The following is a 24,585-nucleotide window of genomic DNA, read 5'->3' as shown; positions in this document are numbered from 1 at the left end:
CACTGTTTGTCGATGTACCATTTGTCAATGTTCTCTATTGATTATTCTTGTGTCTACTGTGTACGTACTGTGTACGTTCCTCGGCTGCAGAAAAATACTTTTCACTGTACTTCGATACATGCGACAGTAAATCAAATCAAATCTCGCTGGCACCGGTGATGGGGCAAACTTGGATCGGAGAATTCCGACCTTTATCGTTTACTCCTTTGTTGACGATGGAAGCTTTAAAGAGGCTCTCACTTCTGATCGGTTAGAATGAATGGGTCTTCCTCATTTATGTATATGCAGTCATGCAATCACCATACAGAAAGCAGCAATCTCCCTGCAATAAATTTCAGTTGATGACTTGCTCCCAAATGTCACGCAACACAAATTCCTGCATGGAAACTAACCACCAAGCATCCAATCCTGATTGGAGACTGATTTTCCATCCACTGAACTACCAAGATACTACTGAACTTGTAATGCTGCAAAAAAGAGACATGCTGTCAAAGATTTTGGTATTGTACTCATCAGGACTGACACAGGAAATGAAATGAAATGAAAATCGCTTATTGTCACAAGTAGGCTTCATATGAAGTTACTGTGAAAAGCCCCTAGTCACCACATTCCGGCACCTATTCGGGGAGGCTGGTACGGGAATTGAACTGTGCTGCTGGCCTGCCTTGGTCTGCTTTCAAAGCCAGCGATTTAGCCCTGTGCTAAACCAGCCCCAGGAATGCCACATTTCAAAGAAGGCAATAATTAATCCTGCATGAGAAGTGGGTAGAAGATACGGATTGGTTGGCAAGTGACTCTGATTGGGCTAGAGAAAGTGAACCACTTTACCAGCCTGGCTGATAATCTGAAATTGGCTGTTAGTGTGATCCTTAGCACACAGAACTCTCTTTAAGATCATCAGTTGGGTCGGCAATGTCACTCACTTACACTTGCTGGATGTTACAAATATTCATACACAATGGTTAGCACTGCTGGCTCATTGTGCCAAGCACCCAGGTTCGATCCCGGGCCCGGTTCACCGTCCGTGTGGAGTTTGCACGTTCTCCCCGTGTCTGCGTGGATCTCATCCCCACAACCCCAAGATGTGCAGGGTAGGTGGATTGGTCACACTAAATTGTTCCTTAGTTTGAAAAAAAAAAAAAAATTGGGTACTCTAAATTTATATTTAAAAAAGGAACTATAAAATTAAAAAATTTTAAACAAAAAAAATATATTCATACGTATTAAAAAATATTCTGTCCTTGGCAGGCAAAAGGAACATGTCCAAGCATCATGTCTTTTTTTGAATTAAATAAGAGAGGAGGGACAATAGTTTTCTGGTGCATTCTCCATAGCAACACCACAATCAGAGTTCACTTATCAACCCATCAGCTCCCTGTTCTCATGCAGAATAAATTGTTGTTTACTTTGAAATTTGGCATTCCTGCATCTGTCCTGAAGAGTGCAAGCTGAAAAGCTTCAACAGCATGCGTCCTTTCTCAGCAATATTTATCAAGGATTAGTCCAGATAAAACACAAAGTACGAAACAGCTTAGTGAAAGGCCATAGTGTTGCTGAGAATGGTTATGAAGAGCCTCAAGAGACAGGCAGTTATCATCAGCAGGCATCACAGCCTTATACATGCAAGCACCTCCCAGCACAAGCCACGAGACAACAATGATTGGAAACCTCCGCTGATTCCTCTTTCTCCCCCCTTTCATGGCCCAATCTAAGTGTAACCCCACTGGCTCAACAAAGAGGCCGACTTTGGGGCCTCTGATTTGTGGTGTTGTGCATCAACTCTCATCCTTCCTTTAGTTTCAACTGTTGCATAAAGCAACACCCAGATAGTAGCACATCCTACGGTGTGCACCTCCACGCATAGTAACAGAGCATCTTGTTGCACACACTGTCATGGCAATGACTATACTGCTGCAAGAGATCACTGAACCACAACAACCGGTTCAGATCAGTTTTAATTAAAAGTAAATAGAGGACTTCCGACAGGTGACTGTACTGTCTGGTGCCAACCAACACTGTGCGCTGTAAATGCTGAGGGTAAGTTTATTAAAATTAAATTTAGAGTACCCAATTAATTTTTTACAATTAAGGGGCAATCTTTAGCGTGGCCAATCCACCTACCCTGCGCCACCGCGCTGCCCTAATGCTGAGAGTATGTTAACAGCTGAAGAGACCGTGCAGACTTAGTCACCTAACCATTGTCCTATGTGGCTTCTTTGACCCCAAAACTCTTTTCTCTCCTCAAAGTGCCAGGGTATTGGGCAGCACGGTGGCAGTGTTAGCACTGCTGCCTCACGGCACCGAGGTCCCAGGTTCGACCCCAGCTCTGGGTCACTGTCCGTGTGGAGTTTGCACATTCTCCCGTTTCTGCGTGGGTTTCACCCCACGACCCAAAGATGTGCAGGGTAGGTGGATTGATCACGCGAAATTGCCCCCGAATTGGACAAAATGAATGGGGTACACTAAATTTTTTTAAAAACAAAGTGCCAGGGTACAATTCTACAGATGCTGTGGGCCGGGGGCAGAAAGTGCCCACAGGCTAGTCAATCACCGAAGAGGGATCGCGGCCGGACAGAAATGACTCCATTCATTCACAGCGGCAGCATGGTCCGCGAGCAAGATGGAGAATGTTTCATCTTTTCAGGGGAGGACGAATGATCATCTCAATCGGAGAAAGATATGGAGCATTAGGATTGCTCTGGCAAGGCTCTGAAACAACGGGCCAACTGGCCTGCTTCAGTGCTTCAAGTTCTGACGGTTGCATCCCGCCTCAGTTCCCTTGCGACAAGGGGGCAATCAAAGAGGACGATAACCAAGGCCGGCCTTTCCCCATTTGGTCGACGCCAATTTTAGCATCCCCAACTGCAACCCATGCCTGAGATAACAGAGTAAAGCTCAGGGTTCAATCCGGAGTCTATATTTCATGGCTCAGTAACAAATTGAATAGGTGTTTTCTCTCAGCAAATCATCCGAGATACTCCCCTGCATTCCTTATCGCACAAACAACTTTCTAAACGGCATAAGCCTAAGAATTTTGGACATGCTGTTGTGCTGTGGTCGGAAATGACTTAATAATAACAATCTTGGGCAGCAAGGTGGCGCAGTGGGTTAGCCCTGCTGTCTCACAGCGCCAAGGTCCCAGGTTCGATCCCGGCTCTGGGTCACTGTTCGTGTGGAGTTTGCACATTCTCTCCGTGTTTGCGTGGGTTTTGTCCCCACAACCCAAAGATGTGCAGGGTAGGTGGGTTGGAAAAAATGAATTGATTAGCCTAAACTTAAAAAAAACATTTTTTAAAATAAATAATAACAATCTTTATTATCGTCACAAGTAGGCTCACATTGACTACAATGAAAATCCCCTAGTTGCCACACTCCGGCGTCTGTTCGGGTACTCGGAGAATTCAGAATGTCCAATTCACCTAACAAGCACGTCTTTCGGGACTTGTGGGAGGAAACCAGAGCGCCCGGAGGAAACCCACGCAGACACGGGGAGAACGTGCAGACTCCGCACAGACAGTGACCCAAGCCAGGAACCAAGGGTAGGGGACCGCAGATCAGTCTGGTCAAAGAGCTGAAGGCCTGAGGCTGCTGTAAGCACCAACATAGAACCCACGCTTCGGCCTACAAGGCAACTGCACTTGCAGTAGCTAATACAGGAAGTCCTGGTGGCAGGAGTTCCAAAAGACCCTGGGATCCCACCAACCATACTATACCAATATAAATGGCATGGGTAGGGGGTGTTGGGAGCCGTCAGAGAAAGGTCTGCCCTTCCATGTTCTCATGGCAGCCATTAGGGGGTGAATACCTGATGCAAACAGGCACCAGCCAAATTCCCTTCCCAGAGCAGGTTTCCCATATGGAATGGGGAAGTGTGAAAAGATTAGAGCTAGACCGTTCAGGAGCAAAATTAGGAAATATTTATTCATGCAAAGACTATTAGAAGTTTTTTTTTACATTTTGGCACAGGATGTGGGTGTCGCTGGGTAGGCCAGCATTTATTGTCCAACCCTAATTGCTCTCGCGAAGGTGGTGGTGAGCTGCCTTCTTGAACTACTGCAGTTCCTGAAGTGTAGGTGCGCCCACTGTGCTGCTAGGAAGAGTGTTCCGGGATTCTGGCCCAGTGACAGCGAAGGAATTGGGGGGGGGGGGGGGGGGGGGGGGGGGGGGGGGGAAGACACGTGCAGGTGGTGCTGTGCCCATGTATCTGCTGCCCTTGTCCTTCTGGATGGAAGAGGTCGCTGGTTTGGAAGGTGTTGTCAATGGAGCCTTGGTGAGTTGCGCCAGGGCATCCTGTTGATGTTACACACCGCTGCCACTGTGCTTTGCTGGTTGGCAGGACTGAATGGGTTTAAGGTGGTGGATCGGGTGTCAATCAAAAGCAGGCCGCTTTGTCCTGGATGGTATTGAGCTACTTGGGAGTATTACTGGAGCTGCACTCACCCAGGCAAGTGGAGAGTCTGTCATATGGAGTTAGGTCACAGAAGATGACAGAACAGCCCACGAGGCTGACTGACTCCCCTTCCTACATTCCTAAAAGAATAGAATTCTCAGAGATGCCTTTGACCGCAGAATCAGCCGGAGACTATGGGCCAATACTGAGAGAGAATCTTAGGGTGGGCAGTTTTATTTGCCTGCAACAGAATCAAAGGTTGGTGACTGTGTCCTTTAATATAGGCATGACGTGGAGATGCCGGCGTGGGACTGGGGTGAGCACAGTAAGAAGTCTTACAACACCAGGTTAAAGTCCAACAGGTTTGTTTCAAATCACTAGCTTTCGGAGCACTGCTCCTTCCTCAGGTGAATGAGGTTCACCTGAGGAAGGAGCAGCGCTCAGAAAGCTAGCGATTTGAAACAAACCTGTTGGACTTTAGCCTGGTGTTTTAAGACTGCTTACTTTAATATAGGGGCAGCATGTTGAGATCCAACACCTGGAACTCATTTCAACGCTGTACATGTGGCCGACCTCTTGCGAGTTCAGCCTCTCTCCCCTCCCTCTCCACCCCGACCTTGAAAAAAATGAAAGATTTACAGGCAAGTTTGTAAAAAACAGAACATTATAGTAATTCAGAATAGCTCATATCATGGCAACATGAAATGGGGGAAACTCTTTTGTCATTAATTTGATTCCACGGAAATTATGAAAGTAATTTATTTTCTCAGAGACAATGAGGTACACTGGACCAGAAATAGGCCATTCAGCCCATTAAACCCACCCTGCCTTCAATTATATCACAGATGATCTATCCTCAAATTTACTCACCTGCCTTTCATCAATATCCTTTTATAACCTTTTTAAAAAATATATATATTTATATTAAGAATTTTTCAATAACAATATTTTACACCTTACAAACACCCCCCCCCCCCCCCCCCCGCCCCCCACCCCCACCCGTAACCAAAAAAAGAAAAAAAACTCCCGTGGCAAGACATGAACATGGCAAGTCAATAAAATACCGAACTTTGTACATTGGATTCTTCCCATACATGCCAGTTTCCGGATCATTCATGTGCTTTCTTGCTCACATGCCCCCCACAGGAACCTCCCCCCCCCACGAACGATGTCCCCCCCGCCCCCTCTGGGTCGCTGTTGCTGCTGGCCGACCTTCATCTAACGCTCCGCGAGATGATCTAGGAACGGTTGCCACCGCCTGTAGAGCCCCTGCGCAGACCCTCTCAAGGCAAACTTTATCCTTTCCAACTTGATAAACCCAGCCATATCATTTATCCAGGCCTCCAGGCTGGGGGGCTTCGCCTCCTTCCACATTAGCAAGATCCTTCGCCGGGCTACTAGGGACGCAAAGGCCAGAATACCGGCCTCTTTCGACTCCTGCACTCCCGGCTCGTCCACTACTCCAACCAGTGCTAGCCCCCAGCTTGGCTTGACCCGGACTTTCACCACCTTAGATATTGTTCCCGCCACTCCCCTCCAGAACCCCTCCAGTGCCGGGCATGACCAAAACATATGGACATGGTTCCCCGGAGTTCCTGAGCACCTCCCACATCTGTCCTCCACCCCAAAGAACCTACTCAGCCTCGCCCCCGTCATATGCGCTCTATGAACCACCTTAAATTGTATCAGGCTAAGCCTGGCACACGAGGAAGAGGGTTTTAATAACCTTATTTAATGAACGTCATCCTCAATCTTGAGAATTTCAATTGGACCAGTATCCACAACCTCATTTACTACTTGTGGGAGAAAATGTGCTTCTCTATTTCACTCCAGAGTGCCCTGGTTCCAATTATAACGCCCTCTTTTCTGGATTCCCTCGCAGGAGGACATAATTGGCGTGATCGAATGGCCTCGTCTCGTCTGATTCTGACGCGACAAGACCGTTGAATTACGCACGAGGCCTTTGAATGAAGTACAGCTTTGGCAGGAGGATCCTTGCCGTGGCCCCAAAAAAGTCCCGTTCAATAGCGTGGTGATTCACCGCAGAGAAACTCCCGTTAAATTGCACCCAATCGACCCCATTTACCATTTTAAACACCTCAGTTTGATCACCTCTTGTAAACATAGGAATGCAAGCCAAGTTTGTGAAACCTATCCTCATAATTTAAGCCTGCTTCATTCTGGCGAATTCCTTGCACAGGGCTGGTTTAGCTCAGTGGGCTAGACAGCTGGTGTGTGATGCAGAACAAGGCCAGCCGCGTGGGTTCAATTCCGGTACCAGCTGAGAATTCTGAATTCTCCCTGTGTGTACCCGAACAGGCACCGGAATGTGGCGACTAGGGGCTTCTCACAGTAACTTCATTTCAGTGTTAATGTAAGCCTACTTGTGACAATAAAATAAAAAGATTATTAATCAAGACAAACAAGGGTGTCACCATCCATCAAGAATTCCATACCTGCTTCTTGGATCTACTCATTTCTGGCTGGTGGCAAAATAACTCAGTGGGTGGGTAACAAGGGGCTGGTTTAGCACAGTGGGCTAAATAGCGGGCTTGTAATACAGAAGGCGGCCAGCGGCGTTCAATTCCCGTACCAGCCTCCCCGAACAGGCACCGGAATGTGGCGACTAGGGGCTTTTCACAGTAACTTCAGTGAAGCCTACTCGTGACAATAAGCGATTATTATTATTATATGAAGCTGCACATTGTGGACTGTGGGAGGAAACTGGAGCACCCGGGAAAAACCCACGCATACACGGGGAGAAAGTGCAAACTCCGCACAGTCACCCGAGGATGGAATCGAATCGGATCCTTGGCGCATTGAGGTAGCAGTGCTAACCACTGTGCCAGCATGGTCTAAGTAGGGGAATAAAAACACTGCTAAATCTCTGAACCAATTCTGCTGGGCACAGTTACATTTTCATCACTTCTCAGGCTCAAAGATTCCTCACTTATGCTGTTGATCACCTTGATTTTATTCTTGGTGCATTGGCAGTGCATGTTCCCACATCCCTATTGTTCGATCAAAATGAGGGAAAGTTACTCCGCTCTACAGCGGAGTGGGAATGCACAACGCCCAGCAAGCAGCCCTCTTCTTGTAGACTTGCTCCGTGAGCGGGAGGCATGGAACGTTTTTTTGCACATATTGACCATCAACAATGCATAAACAATGAGGCAACGCTACAACGTCCAATTCTGCAACATATTATTCCCAGGTCAGGTTTCACTCATCTGCAATACACACTATCATAATATACACCAGTATATCATGGTGCAGATACACACACACTGATGGACACACAGCAAGACCAATCAACACACACAACACCGCAGCCAATCACCAGTTAGAGCACACGCACTATAAAGACGGGGCATGAGAGTTCCCGCTCATTCGAGCTGCAGCCTCCTAGTAGGACAGAGCTCACAGCCTGCAGCACAGATCTTCACCATGTACTGAATGCATAGACTGGTTACGACAAGGCATAGGTCTTTAGTTCAATCTAATATCGTGTTAACCCATAGTTAAAGTATGTTCAACAGTTTCTGACTTAATAAAATAGTGTTGCACTATTTTAAGTGTTGGTGGCCTGTATGTGTTCCACGGATCCAGAGCACCCAACACATCACACACAAAGCCATGGATTAATCTGTGCTGCAGCGTACACAGTTAATTAAGAACACTCCATTGGATTATCCATAACACATATTGCAAGATGTATCTGCAACAGAACATTGCTTTGATCACTATGAAAGGATCAAAGCTGGCGAGTTCCTGCTGGAAACGACGGAGGGCTAGTACTACAGCGTCCAACTTATAAAGCACTGTTAATGTAGAAGAGGTGCCACAAAGCAAAGCAAATTAAAAGCACAGACACCCCTTGGGCAGTCCCTCAAGGTGGAGGATGACTTGCTGCCTCTCCCGGGAGGTGGGTTCTGCGGTGGCTGAATAGTCCAATCCTGGATCTGCAGGCTCTGCCACAGGTTCGGCAGGTGGTGCTTGGTGAGGTGGGTGGGTGGAACGCTCTGGATTCTGTGCTCTCCTTCCACTGTTTACGCTTGGCCTCCGCATGCTCCAACCTGTGAGGTTTGTGGTGACTGATGCCTTCGTGGATCTTTTTTCTCCAATCTGCGTGTTCTAAGGTAAGTGATTTCCCCCCACCTGTTGGTGGGAACGTTGCATTTACTTCGGGTGGCTTTTCATGTAGCATTTCTTCCGAGGGGTGGTGATCCTCAGGTTAAATCACCACCAGTCAGCTCTCCCCTACAAAAGGGGAAAGCAGTCTCTGGTCACCTGGTTTACTGTACCTTTATACTTAATGCCCCAGTGCATCATCTGCTTGTTGTTGCCTTTGACAAAATACAAATTTCTTTACCTGTCAGTCTGGCCTCAATAAAAGTCGAGATGGATTTGCAGGTACAGCATTAGTTATTTTATTTGGCTTGCAAGCCTGATTCATTTCACAGAGGCATAGGACACATCCAGTCTCCTACACCCTGGAAAGCGAATGAACAAAGAGACAAAGGGATTTCTGCAAATCAATTCAAATGGTATCAAGTTTCACATACACAATTCCCATAGGTCATCCTATACCCCTCCTGACCTGGTCATACATTCTGACTGGCTCACTTCTCATCCCTTCCTCTGGCCCCCTTATTACCCAGCATCTTTTTCTCCTCCTTTGGTGGACACACCTCCTCCTTGCTTTGCCATGCGGTCTGAAATCCTTTGTCTGTGAACTCACCAGAATGAGACTGGCCTATCTCTACATTACAGTAACTAATATCTCTAAAGTAACTATTTTATATCACATTCGTCACCTTTCCAGGTTGGACCACCATTAAAGATCCAGCTACTTACACCGTCTCTAAATCTTTTTCTTTTGACATTTTTAGAGTACCCAATTCTTTTTTTTCCAAATTAAGGGGCAATTTAGCGTGGCCAATCCACCTACCCTGCACACCTTTGGGTTGTTGGGGTGAGACTCACGCAGACATGGGGAGAATGTGCAAACTCCACACGTCAGGGACCCGGGGCCGGAATCGACCTTATCTAAATCTTAACAATTAGGGCACTCTGTGTTTTCCCTCAGAATATTTGCCTTACTTTTCTATGTATTGCAAGGGTGGCACGGTGGTGCAGTGGGTAGCACTGCTGCCTCACTGCGCTGAGGACCCGGGTTCGATCCCGGGCTCTGGGTCACTGTCCGTGTGGAGCTTGCACATTCTCCCCATGTCTGTGTGGGTCTCACCCCCACAACCCAAAAAGATGTGCAGGGTCGGTGGCTAGGCTAAATTGCCCCTTAATTGGGAAAATATTATTGGGTACTCAGAATGCATTGCAATATAGCTGCCCAATCCACTGATCTGTCTGCTTCCTCAATTTGCCAGTTCAATTTGGTTTCTCTGGTAAACGCCATTATCATTTCCTTGTGTTTTTATTTTTAAGTTATCTGTAGAATAGACATTAATGGAGAGTTTGAACTACCCATATCCTGCTAATGTGAAAAAATATCCATTCAGCATTACTCTTCCTCAACTTCAGCTTCTCCATTCAGCTCCATTCCATTCCCCTTAGAAACATGAATGGACACGGTTTTAAGGCTGTTATGTGGGTAACTTCATTTTTAACATTCAACAATACCTCATGGCTTTTCACAGTAACTTCATTTGAAGCCTGCTTGTGACAATAAGCGATTTTCATTTCATTTCAGATTCACTCCCAGTTTCTATATGTGTGCAGATTCTGCCACCTCATCTCATTCAACCACCACTTGCAAACACAGCAGTAAATTGCAGAGTAAAAGGCGCCAGGCAGTCTTGTGGGACATCTGCACCACCTGCCTCTGAATATAACTTTCACTCTGCAAGAAATACGACGATTCAGGGAAATTACGGTTTTGGGAAATATGTCGTCCATAAACATAATATTGCCCTTAAGACACCAAGCACTTGATATTCAACAAGATGTGTTGATCAATCTACTACAATATTTCATAAAGGGCGCACCAGTTAGAGATATGGTCATATTAGCCGGATAGTGAAAAACACATTTGAACCAAGAACCTCATATGGCCAAGCCGAGGATGTGGAGAGAGTTTTTTTTAAATATAAAAACTAATTATTTCATGGGTTGTGGGTGTTGTTGGCATGGCAAACATTTGTTTCCCGATGATGGGATGCATTGAAAAGAGTGGCATCAACATCATCTCACTGCATGCTTCAGTACATTCAGCCTTTCAATCAACTCCTTTGTGCAATCACAACTATGATGTTCTTAAACAGCTAGAGAAATTATTTTTCTGGGTTTGTGGCCACGTTCGGCTCAGTATCAAGCTTCTGGAACAGGAACAGCTTTGCGTGGAGTGCAGAAAGCACACAACCCACTTCCACCAGGACCGAGACTCACCCTTTTCTATTTTTATGAAACAAGCGGGTCTGTACTCCTGACCAATAGGGTCTTTTTTCAGACTGCAGGTGCTCAATGCCCCTTATAGTGTATTGTTTGAAATGGAAGTTTCTTTTTACTCCTCGACAAACCTAAACAGTCGCTCAAGTGTAATTACTGAAAGCAAGAATGACCTGTTTTGCTTTTGCCGGGGTGCGTGCACAGGATCTGGTTGGCAGACAGGTCTATGGTCCCCCAGGATCTCTCTGAAACTGGTCTTACTGCCCTTTCTTCTTGTGTGTGAATCTATTCAATGAATGTTGGCAGACTATTGCACCGTGGATGGTTACACAGCCCAGCATATCCAGCAGAGAGCACTGGACAGAATGAGACTAGTGTTTCTCTTTCGCTGCATCCACAGGAGCCAAGGACCAGTGAACACTCCTAACTACTCCATCAAATGAGGACAGGCCAGATCGTGCTATATTAAGCGGTGTACACTTGACTCAGAAAATGAAACTGCAGGTGAAATCTTGCCAGAGCACAGTGCATCACAGAATATTTTATTTTATAATAAAGTGGACACTGGGGATGCTTTTCCTTCCCCATCTCCCCTATACTCACCGCTTGCAAATAAGTATCATCAACAGCAACAACCTCACACAACTAGTCAATAGTTGTAGAGACTCTTTTGCTAGAACTCTTCCCCACGAACTCAAAAGGGCAAACGCACTCACCATAAAGTAGATCGGGCAGTGGATTTAGGAGGTAGCAACTCTCCTGGCAGCAGTGGGGCGAAGGTCGCCAATTACATTGCCAGGAGGGAGCGCACGGCCACTTCGGCATTCGCCTCTACAGCGTGGAACCTTGCGGCTGCCCCTTGGGCCATTGTGGATCCAGCAGCGCTGGTGCACCAGCAAAGCAAGGAAGCTCTGGGCCAACCGATTAGCTGACTGACTGGCCATTGCAGTGCCAGCACACCTTGCCGGCAAAGGATCACCAAGGGTTTAAAAAAGGAAGGAACTTGTGGATCTGAGCACAACTGGCATGAAGTCACCCGGGTAACAGGTTTCGCTGTTTGTTAAAACTCATTGATTCCAAATGCTGAAATTGAGTCAGTGTGGCCACAGGGCAGAGTGTGCCGTCGGAGGTGACTTCCACGACATTCCAATGGTACGATTACAGCTTCACTCAGCTGGTTCCAATGACTCTACATATAAGAGGCTGCAGCAGTCCTGACACAGTGAAAAAGCCAGCTCTGCACAGGGGCCTTAAGGATGTTTAATGCAGGAACTGGACTCTCAATGGCACAGTGAAGGGACTTCTCCGAGGTTAACACTAAGGCACATGGATGGGACTGTGCAGAAGTTACTTTATTTTAGCCACTAGCTTTATTGTCTTATCCCTCATAAGCATGGTAAAACCAGGATTCCTGTCAACTGAGCACTAACCAGGTTAGCATATAAACGGTTGTAGAAATACCCAGTGTAAAGGTTACTGCACCCAATTGCTATCCAGTAACCTCCTACCCAAAATTTGTGGACATTAGGGGGAATCAAAGCTGAATCCAAAAGCAAATTGCAAATAGCCCAACACCACTTGCCCAATATCATGCATACCACTTGCTCAACATCATGGGGCAGCACGGTAGCATTGTGGATAGCACAATTGCTTCACAGCTCCAGGGTCCCAGGTTCAATTCCGGCTTGGGTCACTGTCTGTGCGGAGTCTGCACATCCAACCCGTGTGTGCGTGGGTTTCCTCCGGGTGCTCCGGTTTCCTCCCACAGTCCAAAGATGTGCAGGTTAGGTGGATTGGCCATGCTAAATTGCACTTAGTGTTGGGTGGGGTTGCTGGGTTATGGGGATAGGGTGGAGGTGTTGCCCTTGGGTAGGGTGCTCTTTCCAAGAGCCAGTGCAGACTCGATGGGCTGAATGGCCTCCTTCTGCACTGTAAATTCTATGAAACCACAACCTAAAAAAAAAACCAAGTGGGGAAAGCATGAAGAGGGAGGAAAGAGACAGGAGAGAAAAGGAAAAATAGGAATGAGAAAAATATCTCAGGAAGTCAGTGGTGAGTTTAATAAATGCAGTGACAACCAGTTCTAAATGTTGCTTTGGAGCAGTTGGATTGTTGTAAAAACCCAAAGTCCTTCCGAGAGGACAACTGCCACCTTTACCCGGTTTAGCCCATGACGACGTGGCTGATCGTTAACTGCCCTCTGAAGTGACGTAACGAGCAGCTCCGTTGTAATAATAATAGTAATAATACTAATCTTGGTTATTGTCACAAGTAGGCTTACATGAGACATAGAATTTACAGTGCAGAAAGGAGGCCGTTTGGACCATTGAGTCTGCACCGGAAAGACCAACACACCCAAGCCCACACCTCCACCCCACAACCCAGTATCGCCACCGGAGGATATCCACGCGGTCACGGGGAGAACGTGCAGGCTCCACACAGACTCCCAAGCCGGGAATCGAACATGGGACCCTGGAGCTGTGAAGCAACAGTGCTAACCACTATGCTACCGTGCATACCACCAACTTCTCAGGGAACTCGGGACGGGCAATAAGTAATAATAATAATTACTCATTGTCACAAGTAGGCTTCAATGGAGTTACTGTGAAAAGCCCCGAGTTGCCACGTTCCGGCGCCTGTTCGGGGAGGCCGGTACGGGAATTGAACCCGCGCTGCTGGCCTTGTTCTGCATTACAAGCCAGCTGTTTAGCCCACTGCGCTAAACCAGCCCCTAAGTGGTCATCTTACAAATGATGTCCACACCACAAGAATGAATTTGAAACAAAAGATCCACAATCACCATCTCAGGGCAACTAAGGACAAGAATGGTCTGGCCGGGGACTCCCACATTCCCAGAACGAACCGAGATAAATGCTAAATATGGGAAACAGAGACAGGAAGATGACATGCACACTGGGAGAGAACATTAAACAAGGAATGAAACTGAAAATGATTCATAATGCCTTCTTTTCCCTCAATACTTTCCACACTCCGTAATGAAGCAGTCAAGCAATGTGCAGCCTGGGACAGTCAATGTCACGCCCTTGGCCAACCAATCAGGAGCAGGATCAGCATCAGGCCCCCTTAATAGTCAGTTAAACACATTCTCATTAAGCATTGAAAATTCCTTGCTTTTGATTTTCCTCATTTAATATTCTTGCTTAAATAGATGGTATAATTGGAAGTAGAGGCTTGGAGAGGTTACCAAGCTGCTTAGAAATAAAATTAATTAATATACTGAGCAGATGCTGAACCATCTACTGAGATAAATGTCGGTAGCTCCACTGATTATAAATCAGTTCTCTGACAAGACGGGCTCAGAACTCCTTCAAGGCCAGAGATATAATTTCAAACAAAATACACATATTTCCCCCGCCGCTTGCTTTAGTGAAATCTTCGTCAACTCCACACTCCACTATTCCAATGTTCTCCTGACTGACCCCTCCCATTGTTCACTCTCCATTCAGCACACCAAAAAGTCTGCTGCCTGCACCTTTTACTCCGCCCATTCACCCACCACCCCAGTGTTTGCTGACCTATTTGGGCTCCAGGTGTTCAAACGCCTCTCAACGCCACCAATTTTGGGGGAGGCAGTGGCCTACTGGCATTGTTCCTCGACTAGCAACCCAGGGACCCAGAGTCATGCTCCGGGAACCAGTGTTCGAATCCCGCCAGTGACGGATGGTAAAATCTGAATTCAATTCAAAGAAAAATCTGGAATTAAAAGTCTAAGAGGTGACCATGTCGATTGTCAGAAAAAAAACCATCTGGTTCACTAATATCCTTTTGAGAAGGAAATCGGTCATCCTTACCTGGTCTGGCCTACATGTGATTCCAGACCTACAGCAATGTGGTTGGACTATTTTTTTCAAAATAAATTTAGATTGCCCAATTATTTTTTCCAATTAAGGGGCAATTTAACGCGGCCAATCCACCTAACCTGCACATCTTTGGGTTGTGGGGGTGAGACCCACGCAGCCACTGGGAGAATGTGCAAACTCCACACAGACAGTGACCCTGGGCCGGGATTGAACCCGGTCTCAGCGCCATAGGCAGCAGTGCTAACCACTGCGCCACCGTGCCACCCTCCCCCTTTAATTCTTCATCCAATCACTTTAAAGCTATGACCCCTGGTTTTTGAACCGTCTGCCAAGATAAATAAGTCGTCCCCATTTACTCCATCTAGGTCCTTCATAATTTTGTACTCCGTCATCTTTCAGCCCCCCCCTCTTTCTTCATTGCTAAAAGTTTCCAGTCCTATGTTTGAGCATACCCCATCCTGCGCTCATGTTCAATGCCTTGTCTAATAAAGGGAAGCATGCTATATCCTTCTTAACATCCTGTCCTGCTGCCTTTAAGGACGTCCAAGGTCTCCCTTCTATTACTCCACACTAGTCAGCAGCCTCCCATTTTCTGGGCACTGCCTTGCCTCACACTTCTCCGGAATAAATGCCACTTTTCCTTCCAACCAGACCATCTCCATCTTCCTGCAGTTCCTTACAGCATAAAAAGAGGCTCTTTGGCCCATCAGGTCTGCGCCAGCCATCAAGCACCTATCGATTCTAATCCCATTTCCCAGCACTTGGTCCATAGCCTTGTATGCTACAGCTTTCCTCCTCACTGTTCCTCCTCAATCTTCTTCATCCGTCAACCATTACCCTGTCCTTTCTACCATTAAGGCAACTTTGGATTCAATTTACCACTCTCCCTTAGATGCCAAGGGCTTTAACTTTGTTCACTAACAAACCGTAAACTTCCTTTTTTGGCCTCCATCTCACGGGGTAGCATTTTCCCACGATTCTTATTCCCGCCGAGCCTGGATATTCGATGACAAAGAGGTCGCTGCCACAGAGCCTGATCCTGTCTTCACTGTACACCCAGACATGCAAACGCTGCACGGGGGTCTCAAAGTAGCAAGAGGGGGAGAAATTCCCCATCCCCCGACCTGCGCAGAGAAGCAGAGGCCACTTGACTGCGTTCACCTAACTCAACAGAGGCCAGGGTCCAAACCTGGGGTTTTGCCTTCTGCTACTCACGGTTTCAAATCCACTCGGGCCATCCGGAGGAGCTGCCCAAAATGAGTTTTCAAAAATACAAAAAGGGACCAAAAGATCATTAACACTGATTTTAACAGCGTCGGTAAAAAGGGTTTCAATTTAGAGACTTTCTTTAAAACCACAGGGTTTGTGGGGTCGAGGATTTGCACAGCACATTACACGAGTTGCATGGGATATGTATAAAAGGAGGCTTCTGTCAAGGCTGTTATAATACTCCTACACTTAATAATAAAGGCAGTGAGGTCATTGATATTCATCATGCCAGATGTGGAGGCCAACCTGAAAGCAGTTTTGATTCATCTCAGCATCCAGCCAAGATGAAAGTTATACAACAGCAAATTGCCTCCGACTCACAAATATTACCCGCAAAATGGTGCCTTTTCATCAGCTCCTCCAACAAAATGTTCCAAGAAAAAGATAAATCACTCGCACATTCCAACCTATAGCTGAAATATATCCTGTGTAAGAGTCACAATACAGCACCAGAAATAAGTTCCAAGTGTTTAGGATGCAGGTTGATTTAGATACAGTACTTGGGGCTAAAGGGATCAAGGGATATGGGGATTAGGGTATAGAACTTTATTTTTTTTAAATCTCCAATTAAGGGGCAATTTAGCTCTATGTGTTTTGGGAATGCCCGAAGCTTAGAGTTACTGGCAGAGATTTGCCGATGTCATGTCCACGGTACTTAAAACAAGGGTGGTGCCGAGTCCAGAGGTGGCGATCTTTGGAATGTCGGAAGATCCGGGAGTCCAGGGGGCGAGGGAGGCTGAAGTTTTGGCCTTTGCCTCCTTGGTAGCCCGCAGACGGATATGGTGAGCGTGGAGGGACTCGAAGCCCCCGAAATCAGAGGTTTGGGTTAGCGACATGGCTGGGTTTCTCAAACTTGAGAAAATTAAGTTCGCCCTGAGGGGGTCAACGTCAGGGTTCGCCCGGAGGCAGCAGCCATTTAGCACCTTCTTCGGGGAAAGCTAACCTGTCAGCAGAGGCAGGGGGGGGGGGCAGTGACAGTGACCCGACCCCGGGATCGAACCCGTGTCCTCGACGCCGTGAGGCAGCAGTGCTAACCACTGCACCGCCGTGACACCCCCAGGGTATTGAACTCTATGATCAGCAATCATAATGAATGGCGGAGCGGGCTCGAAGGGCCGAATGGCCTCCTCCTGCTTCTATTTTCTACGTATGATTCTTCACCTTTTCTTCGCTCTCGTGCACAATGTTCCGCAAATGTCAATGTCTGACTGAACTAGTTGCAAGGTAACGTCATCCTAACGGTGACCATTGCAAAATACTGCTGCAATGCAAGAGGATAAAGCTCGTCCATACGGATTGTTCAATAAAAAGGTCAAAACCAAAATCGAGGTGAAAGTCATATCGCATGGGAAAGCTAAAAACACATTAATAAACCAATGCCCCGAGGTTTTCCCCACAACAGCTTGCACTGTGCTGTAGTCTGCCAAGCTTTTGTGAGGCTGGGATTAAACTTATTAAATCCATCTTCCAGATTTGTAGGCATTACAACTACAACCTTGTCACCCTCAAACCACCCATTTATTTTACCTCATGGTCACTCTCAGAGTCACAGGACAAAAGAAAACCGAGCAGATGTGATAAGTGTTTGGAACACTCGCTCACAGCCATGTCTCCAATAATATAGTTTGCCTCGGGTTTACCAAAAAGCGATTATCATCCCCATGTCTCAGATGTGGGCATCAATATTAGTTGAGGTCAGCACTTCAAACGACAGGCTCCCCGACAGGGCAGAAATCACTTGCTGATAAATCCAACTACTTTGCGGACAATGGTTTTTGGGTCACAATGTCTTTCAGCAGCTACAGATTGACAAAGGAATATTGCTAATTTTATTCCACAGGTCATCTGAAAGCTAAATTCTATTCCCCCCGCCCCCAGGCACTTCAAGGGAGAGTCAAACAATTTGGTTAGGCGCCATCTGAGGAGTCTTCAGGGCAGATGACCAAAGGCTTGGCCAAGGAAGAAAGAGGGACAGAGGGGTTTGGGGAGAGAATTGCAGAGCATAGACCCTCGGCTGCTGAAGGCACGGCTGCCAAAAAGTAGAATGATTTAACCAGGGATGCTCAAGAGGCCAGAATTGGACAAGTGCGGATATCGTGGAGGGGTTGGAGGGCTGGAGATTACAAATGTAGGGATGGGTTGGCCATGGAGGGATTCGAAAACAAGGATGAGAATTTTAAAATCAAGGTATTGCTTAACTGAGTGTCAGTGTAGATCAGCGAGCACAGGGCTGATGAGTGAACGTGACTTGGAGTTACAAAAGGTGGAAATAGGCAGTCTCCATGATAGTGGAACGTCGTGAGCTGTTCATGACGGCCCACAACACACTAAGACCTGGACATGCTGAGCTCAAGACCGGGCACATGGTTATCACAATTTTAAAACTTCCATTCCCCTGGGCAGAAATAGTGTTTGTTTATCTCCTCCCTCTGTTTCAAAGTTCTTCCTTCCCTATAACTAGCCACTTGTTGAATCATACAGTGCGACATGTAGCCCTCATCAAGTGGCCATTAGCCTTGTTTGAACCTGCCCAGAGAATGCAAAGAGAGGGCCGACGGTGCTGGACCTAGCTTTAGGGAATGAAGCCGGGCAAGTGGTAGAAGTTTCAGCGGGCGAGCATTTTGGTTACAGTGACCAGAACTCAGTAGGATTTAAGGTGGTTATGGAGAAGGACAAAGATGGACCGGAAATAAAGTTTCTAAATTGGGGGAAGGCCAATTTTAACAGGATAAGACAGGATCTGGCAAAATTCAACAGGGAGCAGCTACTTGTAGGAAAATCTACATCAGAGCAGTGGGTTTCATTCACAAAGGAAAGAGAGAGAGAGAGCACAGGGCCAACATGTTCCCGTAAAAGTGAAGTGTGGGAGCAACAAATCCCAGAAAACCCTGGTTGTCAGGATATCCAGGATTGGATAAGGAAAATAATAAGGGAGACTTATGGCTGGTACCGAGGGCTCAAAACAGCAGGATCCCTGGAGGAATACAGAAAATGCAGTGGGTTACTCAAAAGAAGAAATTAGGAACATTCTCCCTATGTCTGTGTGGGTCTCTAGGTGTGTAGATGAGGGTAGTGCAGTTGATGTAGTCTACATGGACTTCAGGAAGGTTTTTGACAAGGTCTCGCATGGGAGACTGGGCAAGAAGGGAAGAGCCCATGGGAGCGATTGCACTGGAGAGGGTGCAGAGGAGATTCAGCAGGATGTTGCCTGGGGTGTAGCATTCCCACTATCAAGACAGACTGGATAGGCTGAGGGTTGTTTTCCTTGGAGCAGAGAAGAAGGCTATGGGGGCCTGATTGAGGTGTATATAATTATGAGGGGGATAGATAGGAGGGAACTTTCCCTCTTCGCAGAGGAAATTAGGAACATTCTCCCTATGTCTGTGGGTCTCTAGGTGTGTAGATGAGGGTAGTGCAGTTGATGTAGTCTACATGGACTTCAGGAAAGTTTTCGCATGGGAGACTGGGCAAGAAGGTAAGAGCCCAATAACCAAGGGGCATAGATTTAAAGTAGTGGGCAGGAGATTTATAGGAGATGCGAGGGGAAACCTTTTCACCCAGAGGGTGGTAGGGATTTGGAACTCAAAGCCTGAAAAGGGTGATAGAGGCAGAAACTCTCACAATATTTAAGAAGTATTTAGATAGGGCAGCACAGTGGGTTAGCACTGCTGCCTCACGGCGCCGAGGTCCCAGGTTCGATCCCGGCTCTGGGTCACTGTCCGGGATGTGGAGGTTGCACATTCTCCCTGTGTTTGCGTGGGTTTCACCCCCACAACCCAAAGATGTGCAGGGTAGGTGGATTGGCCACGTTAAATTGCCCCTGAATTGGAAAATGGACATGATGGTCCGAAGCACCTCGGTGTGTGCTGTAAAAACTCTTTATGACTATATGAGAGACAAGTTGTCTTTCACAGCAGAGCCTCTCTCATGAGGTCAACTGATATACCTAATGTGCCCATGTTCTACCAGTGCATCTCAAGATGCGGGTAACTGGCCAGATTCTCCCATTCTCTCCTTTGTTTCATCACAACCGTCAGTGCTCAATAACGGCTGGTCTCAGACCTATCTGGCTTAGTAACAAACTATGAATTTACTCCCTGACCAATGAGCAGAACTTAGGCAATTCAATCAGAATAGTTGAAAGCCCTGCGTCCAGCAAAAAGATGCTTAAAGTTTTAAAAGGTGTGCTGTGTTGAGCAACGTTGACATCGGAGTAATTACTATTTTTTTTTAAATTTAAAGTGCCTGATTGTTTCCCCCCCCCCTCAATTTCTCCCTCAGTGTACCCGAACGGGCGCCAGAGTGTGGCGACGAGGGGATTTTCACAGTAACTTCATTGCAGTGTTAATGTAAGCCTACATGTGACAATAATAAAAGATTATCATTAATTTAGCGTGGACAATCCACCTACCCTGCACATCTTTGGGTTGTGGGGGTGAGACCCACGCGGACACGGGAGAACGTGCAAACTCCACACGGACAATGACGGTGGCCGGGATCGAACCCGTGTCCTCAGCACAGTGAGGCACCAGTGGACATCGGAATAATTAAATCGGAGTTCAGTATTTTAGGAGCACACAAAACGTAGCACGCAAATAAAACACTCACTGCAAAACAGAAATAATTAACAGAAAGTCCTCAAAACACATAGCAAGTCAGAGATTACGTGGAAAAAGGAAAGCTAGGTTAACATTGAGAGTGTGCAACGCTTTATCAGAACTGACATTTAAGTTAATGCTTGGGACAGGAATCCTTTACAACAGACTAACCTGGAAGTAATTTGATCTGTGGGCTAACCTGGAATTAATTTGATCTACGGTTTTAGAGTTCTGTGTATAAGTTGTAAATGAGAGTTGGCGGTTTCATCCATTCCATTCTATACAATGAGCAACAATATGTTGTATGTGGCAACAGCCATTCAGCCCCTCTAGTTTGTTCCACCATTCAATTAGGTCGATAACAAATCCCCTTACGCACCTTTGTTTCATACTAAGAACTGATCGATCCCAGTTACAACATTTTATTGACCCTATATGCACGGCCATTTAGAGGAAGCACTCCATAATTCTATCATTCTTTGTGTGTGTGTGGGGGGGCAGGGGAGAAAATATTTCTCAACTTCACTCCTCAGTCGCCTAGCTCTAATTTTAAGATTGTGCCCAATTTGATCTGGATTCCTCCAGCACAGGAAACAATTCCACTTCCATCGACTGCACCGAGTTAGCACTCTATAAACACCTCAAATAGATCACCTTCTATATTTAAGGGGGGACGGGGGATACACCTAACTTTATGCCAACTCCTGCGAACCCATCAGGTAACTGAGGAGATCTTTTTTTTTTTTTTAAAGAGTACCCAATTCCATTCTTCAATTAAGGGGTAATAATTGGCGTGGCCAATCCACCTACCCTGCACATCTTTTGGGTTGTGGGGGCGAAACCCACGCAAACACGGGGAGAATGTGCAAACTCCACACGGACAGCGACCCAGCACCGGGATCGAACCTGGGACCTTGGCTAACCACTGTGCTGCCCGTAACTGAGGAGATCTGCGCTGTGCTAACAGCCTTGGAACTCCAGGGAGCCCACTGGGGGGCTCACGAAATGGAAGTAAAATGTGTGAAGAAGCTGCCTGCTAACTATGACCCCAATTAACGTAATGGGTAGGGGAGGGGGGTATAGAAATGGCAAGGGCCATCTCCCAGAGCTGCAGGTGGGCCCCACCAAGTGACTGAACACAAGGTAGCAAAATCTCAGCGTCGAGAGTGCAAAATAATTATTTCAACAGAACTCTCAAGTCATATTGGACTCGAAACATTAACTCTGGCTTCTCTCTCCACAGATGCTGCCAGACCTGCCAAACATTTTCAGATTTTTATTAGAGCCACATCATTACTGCCCCCCCCCCCCCCCCCTCCCACACACACTCCAATACCCATTCACCAGTGGGCTTTGCCCTTTTAAATTAGAGAGTTTAAAAGACAACAAAAAAATATTTCATGGAGGCGGCAAAGTTTTGACATGGTCATTTAACTTTGTTCCCCCCACCTCCCAGTTACTGAATAAAAGGGACAAAACTTGTCAACTCACTTTCTCCCTCCAGTTTCTCCGCTCCCCGGCTCCAGATGATCTGCCGGGTCTCCAACTTGACCTGCAGGGTCCTCCTCTCGGGTCGCTGCGACTTCTTGGAGTAGTACAGAGTCATGACGGTGCCCACCTCCAAACTCCTGCATAGCTCGGCGATCTGGGGCTCGCTGGGTGCCCCCTGATCCTGCTGCAGCAAGCCATTGTGGAATCCCCCTCCTCCAGCAACCACAGCCATCTTCCCCCTCTCCCTCTGCTTGCTGCTTTGTGTCTCTGTGGGGTGTGTGTGTGTGTGTGTTTAAAGATCAGGGGAAACAATGCTAAGAGAATTTTGAGATGGGGTGGGGGGGGGGGGAAGAAAGTGGGGGAAGGAGAGAAAATTAAACAAACACACACATAAATCAAAAGGCTTTGAAAGAGGGAGGGAGGGAGAGGGGGAGGGAGGGCAGCGCGATTTCAGGGGCAGTGCGATTTCAGGGTCAGTTTCTTGGACGAGTAGCTCTTTCCTCCTCCACCCTATTGTCCCCGCTCCACGCGATTGAGGGACTGGGAAGATGACACCGCAAACTGCACTGTAAACTCTCCCCCCTCTGAGTGCACAGAGTGAGAGAGAACCTGCCCTTTAAACCCCCCTCTCTCTGCCTTTTCCACCTTCCTCGATCTGTTTCGCTTCTTCCGCTGCAGTTATCGATTTTTTTTTAAAAAAAAGACACACAAATCTGTGTCTCTGTGCAACACTCTCTCTGGCAGAGGTTTAGATTATATTTTAAAAAGGCGATGCTCCGGAAGTCTGCTTGGCAGCAGATTTCACATACCCTCCGCTCCCCAGTCACCAAACCAGACTGAATTCTCTCCAATGTGGCCAAAATCTTTTCAAATCACCTCCCCACCCCCCCTTTTCTCTCCCCCCCCCCCCCCCCCCTCCTTTCTCTCCACTCCCCAGGTTTGGAGTTTCTCACTGTTCTCCCATTGCTGCTACATTTACAAATCCATCTGGTTAAATGCGATACTTTTTCACCCCCCCCCCCCCCCCCCCGTCCAAACAACCAATGCCCGCACTTATAAGATCTCGCTGTCTTCTCGGTGCGAGCTCTACATCACTGGCCCAGGGTTTCAAAGCAAGCTCCACACACACACACAAAACACCTCCCCCACCACCCTCCCCCTTTATCGAGTGGCACAGGCAGAAAGCAGCGGCGTGGCTGGGGGGGGGGCGATGAATGCAACAGGGAACATCCAGCCTTGCATTTCAGAAGTTCTCCAGCAGCATTGCAATGGAGTTGGCGATGCACCTTTTACACAAAAGGCTCCTTGTGGCTAGGAGAGACGGAAGGCTACGACATACATCCCTTAAACAAATCCAATAAGATTCCGGAGGGTTGGAAATGCATATTTTTTTCCCAATGAAAATATAGGGCGGGAGATGCCAACTGCAGACGGGGGGGGGGGGGGAGGGTGCAGAGAATCAGCACTGATGTATCGAGATAACAACGAGGAGTCACATGGACTCGAAACGTTCAATCCTCGTTTCCTCTCACTGAATGCTGCCAGACCTGAAGTTTTCCCAACATTTTCTGTTTTTAGTGATGTCTTGGCGGGATTCTCCCGGCCGTGCGCGCCGGCCTGATTCTCCCGTCCGTGCGCGCCGGCGGGATTCGGATTCTCCCGTCCATGTGTGCCGGCGGGATTCTTCCGTCCGTGCGCGCCAGTGGGATTCTCCCGTCCCGCTGCAGCGAATGGAGTTTTGGTCGTGCGCCAGATTCTCTGCTGTCGCCGACAGCAGTGGTGGGTTGAACTCGGATCAGAGAATCCTGCCCATCAAGTCCAAAGAGGTGCAGGTTAGGCGGAGCTAAGGGGATGGGGTGGGGGAGCGGGCCTTGGTCTGGTACTCTTTCAGAGGGCCAGTGCAGATTCGAATGGGCCAAATGACCTCCTTCTGTACTGTAGGGATTCTATGAACTTGGTTTTGACACCCCAATACAGAAGATTCCATGATGACTGAAAGCAAGTTTCAAGGGTGCAAGCAGTTAACACATGTCGTAGCCCATGCACACAGAGACACAAGAAACATAAGTGGTTGAGGAAGATCAAAGAAGTGGCTGGGTTGATAAAAGTCGAGAGTGACTTGGCACAGAAAAGAGATAGATGACTGAAACAGTCTAGCAGTTCAGAAGCAGCAGTAACGGAGTGAATTCATTCGCCCAAATCACTGCTGTGGAGCGGAGGAATGGGCAATTCAGCAGCGGCAGTGTGAAGCGTGGCTCAGCGAATAGCATTCTTGCTGGTAGCGTCAGGAGGTTACGGGTTTCAGTCCTACTCCAGAGACTTTAGAACAAGATCTCAGACCTAAGTAGGCTTAGGCCTACTGCAATGTAGTTACTGTGAAAATCCCTTAGTCGCCACATTCCGGCGCCTGTTCGGGTACACAGAGGGAGAATTCAGAATGTCCAATTCACCTAACAGCACATCTTTCAGGACATGTGGGAGGAAACCGGAGCACCCGGAGGAAACCTACGGAGACAATTGGAGAACGTGCAGACTCCACACAGACAGTGACCCAAGCCGGGAGAGTAGTTAGAATCTGGGTAACCCACTACCACAAGGAATAGTGCTGGCC

General features: G+C 47.3%; 1 protein-coding gene across 1 annotated transcript in view; it reads right to left on the bottom strand.

Annotated features, from left to right (window-relative positions):
- plcg1 (phospholipase C, gamma 1) overlaps positions 1-22,856 on the bottom strand; it is a 206,915-nt gene extending 184,059 nt beyond the window's left edge. The window contains exon 1 of the mRNA XM_072515148.1: positions 21,975-22,856. Within this exon, the coding sequence (XP_072371249.1) occupies positions 21,975-22,206 (232 nt within the window). The 5' untranslated portion in view covers positions 22,207-22,856. The remainder of the gene's footprint in view (positions 1-21,974) is intronic.
- Between the last annotated feature and the right edge of the window lie 1,729 nt (positions 22,857-24,585).

Source organism: Scyliorhinus torazame, chromosome 8 (assembly GCF_047496885.1).
Source record: "Scyliorhinus torazame isolate Kashiwa2021f chromosome 8, sScyTor2.1, whole genome shotgun sequence".
NCBI classification, from domain to species: Eukaryota; Metazoa; Chordata; class Chondrichthyes; order Carcharhiniformes; family Scyliorhinidae; genus Scyliorhinus; species Scyliorhinus torazame.
The sequence above is the reverse complement of the archived record's forward strand: the minus strand, read 5'-3'. Positions and strand labels throughout refer to the sequence as shown.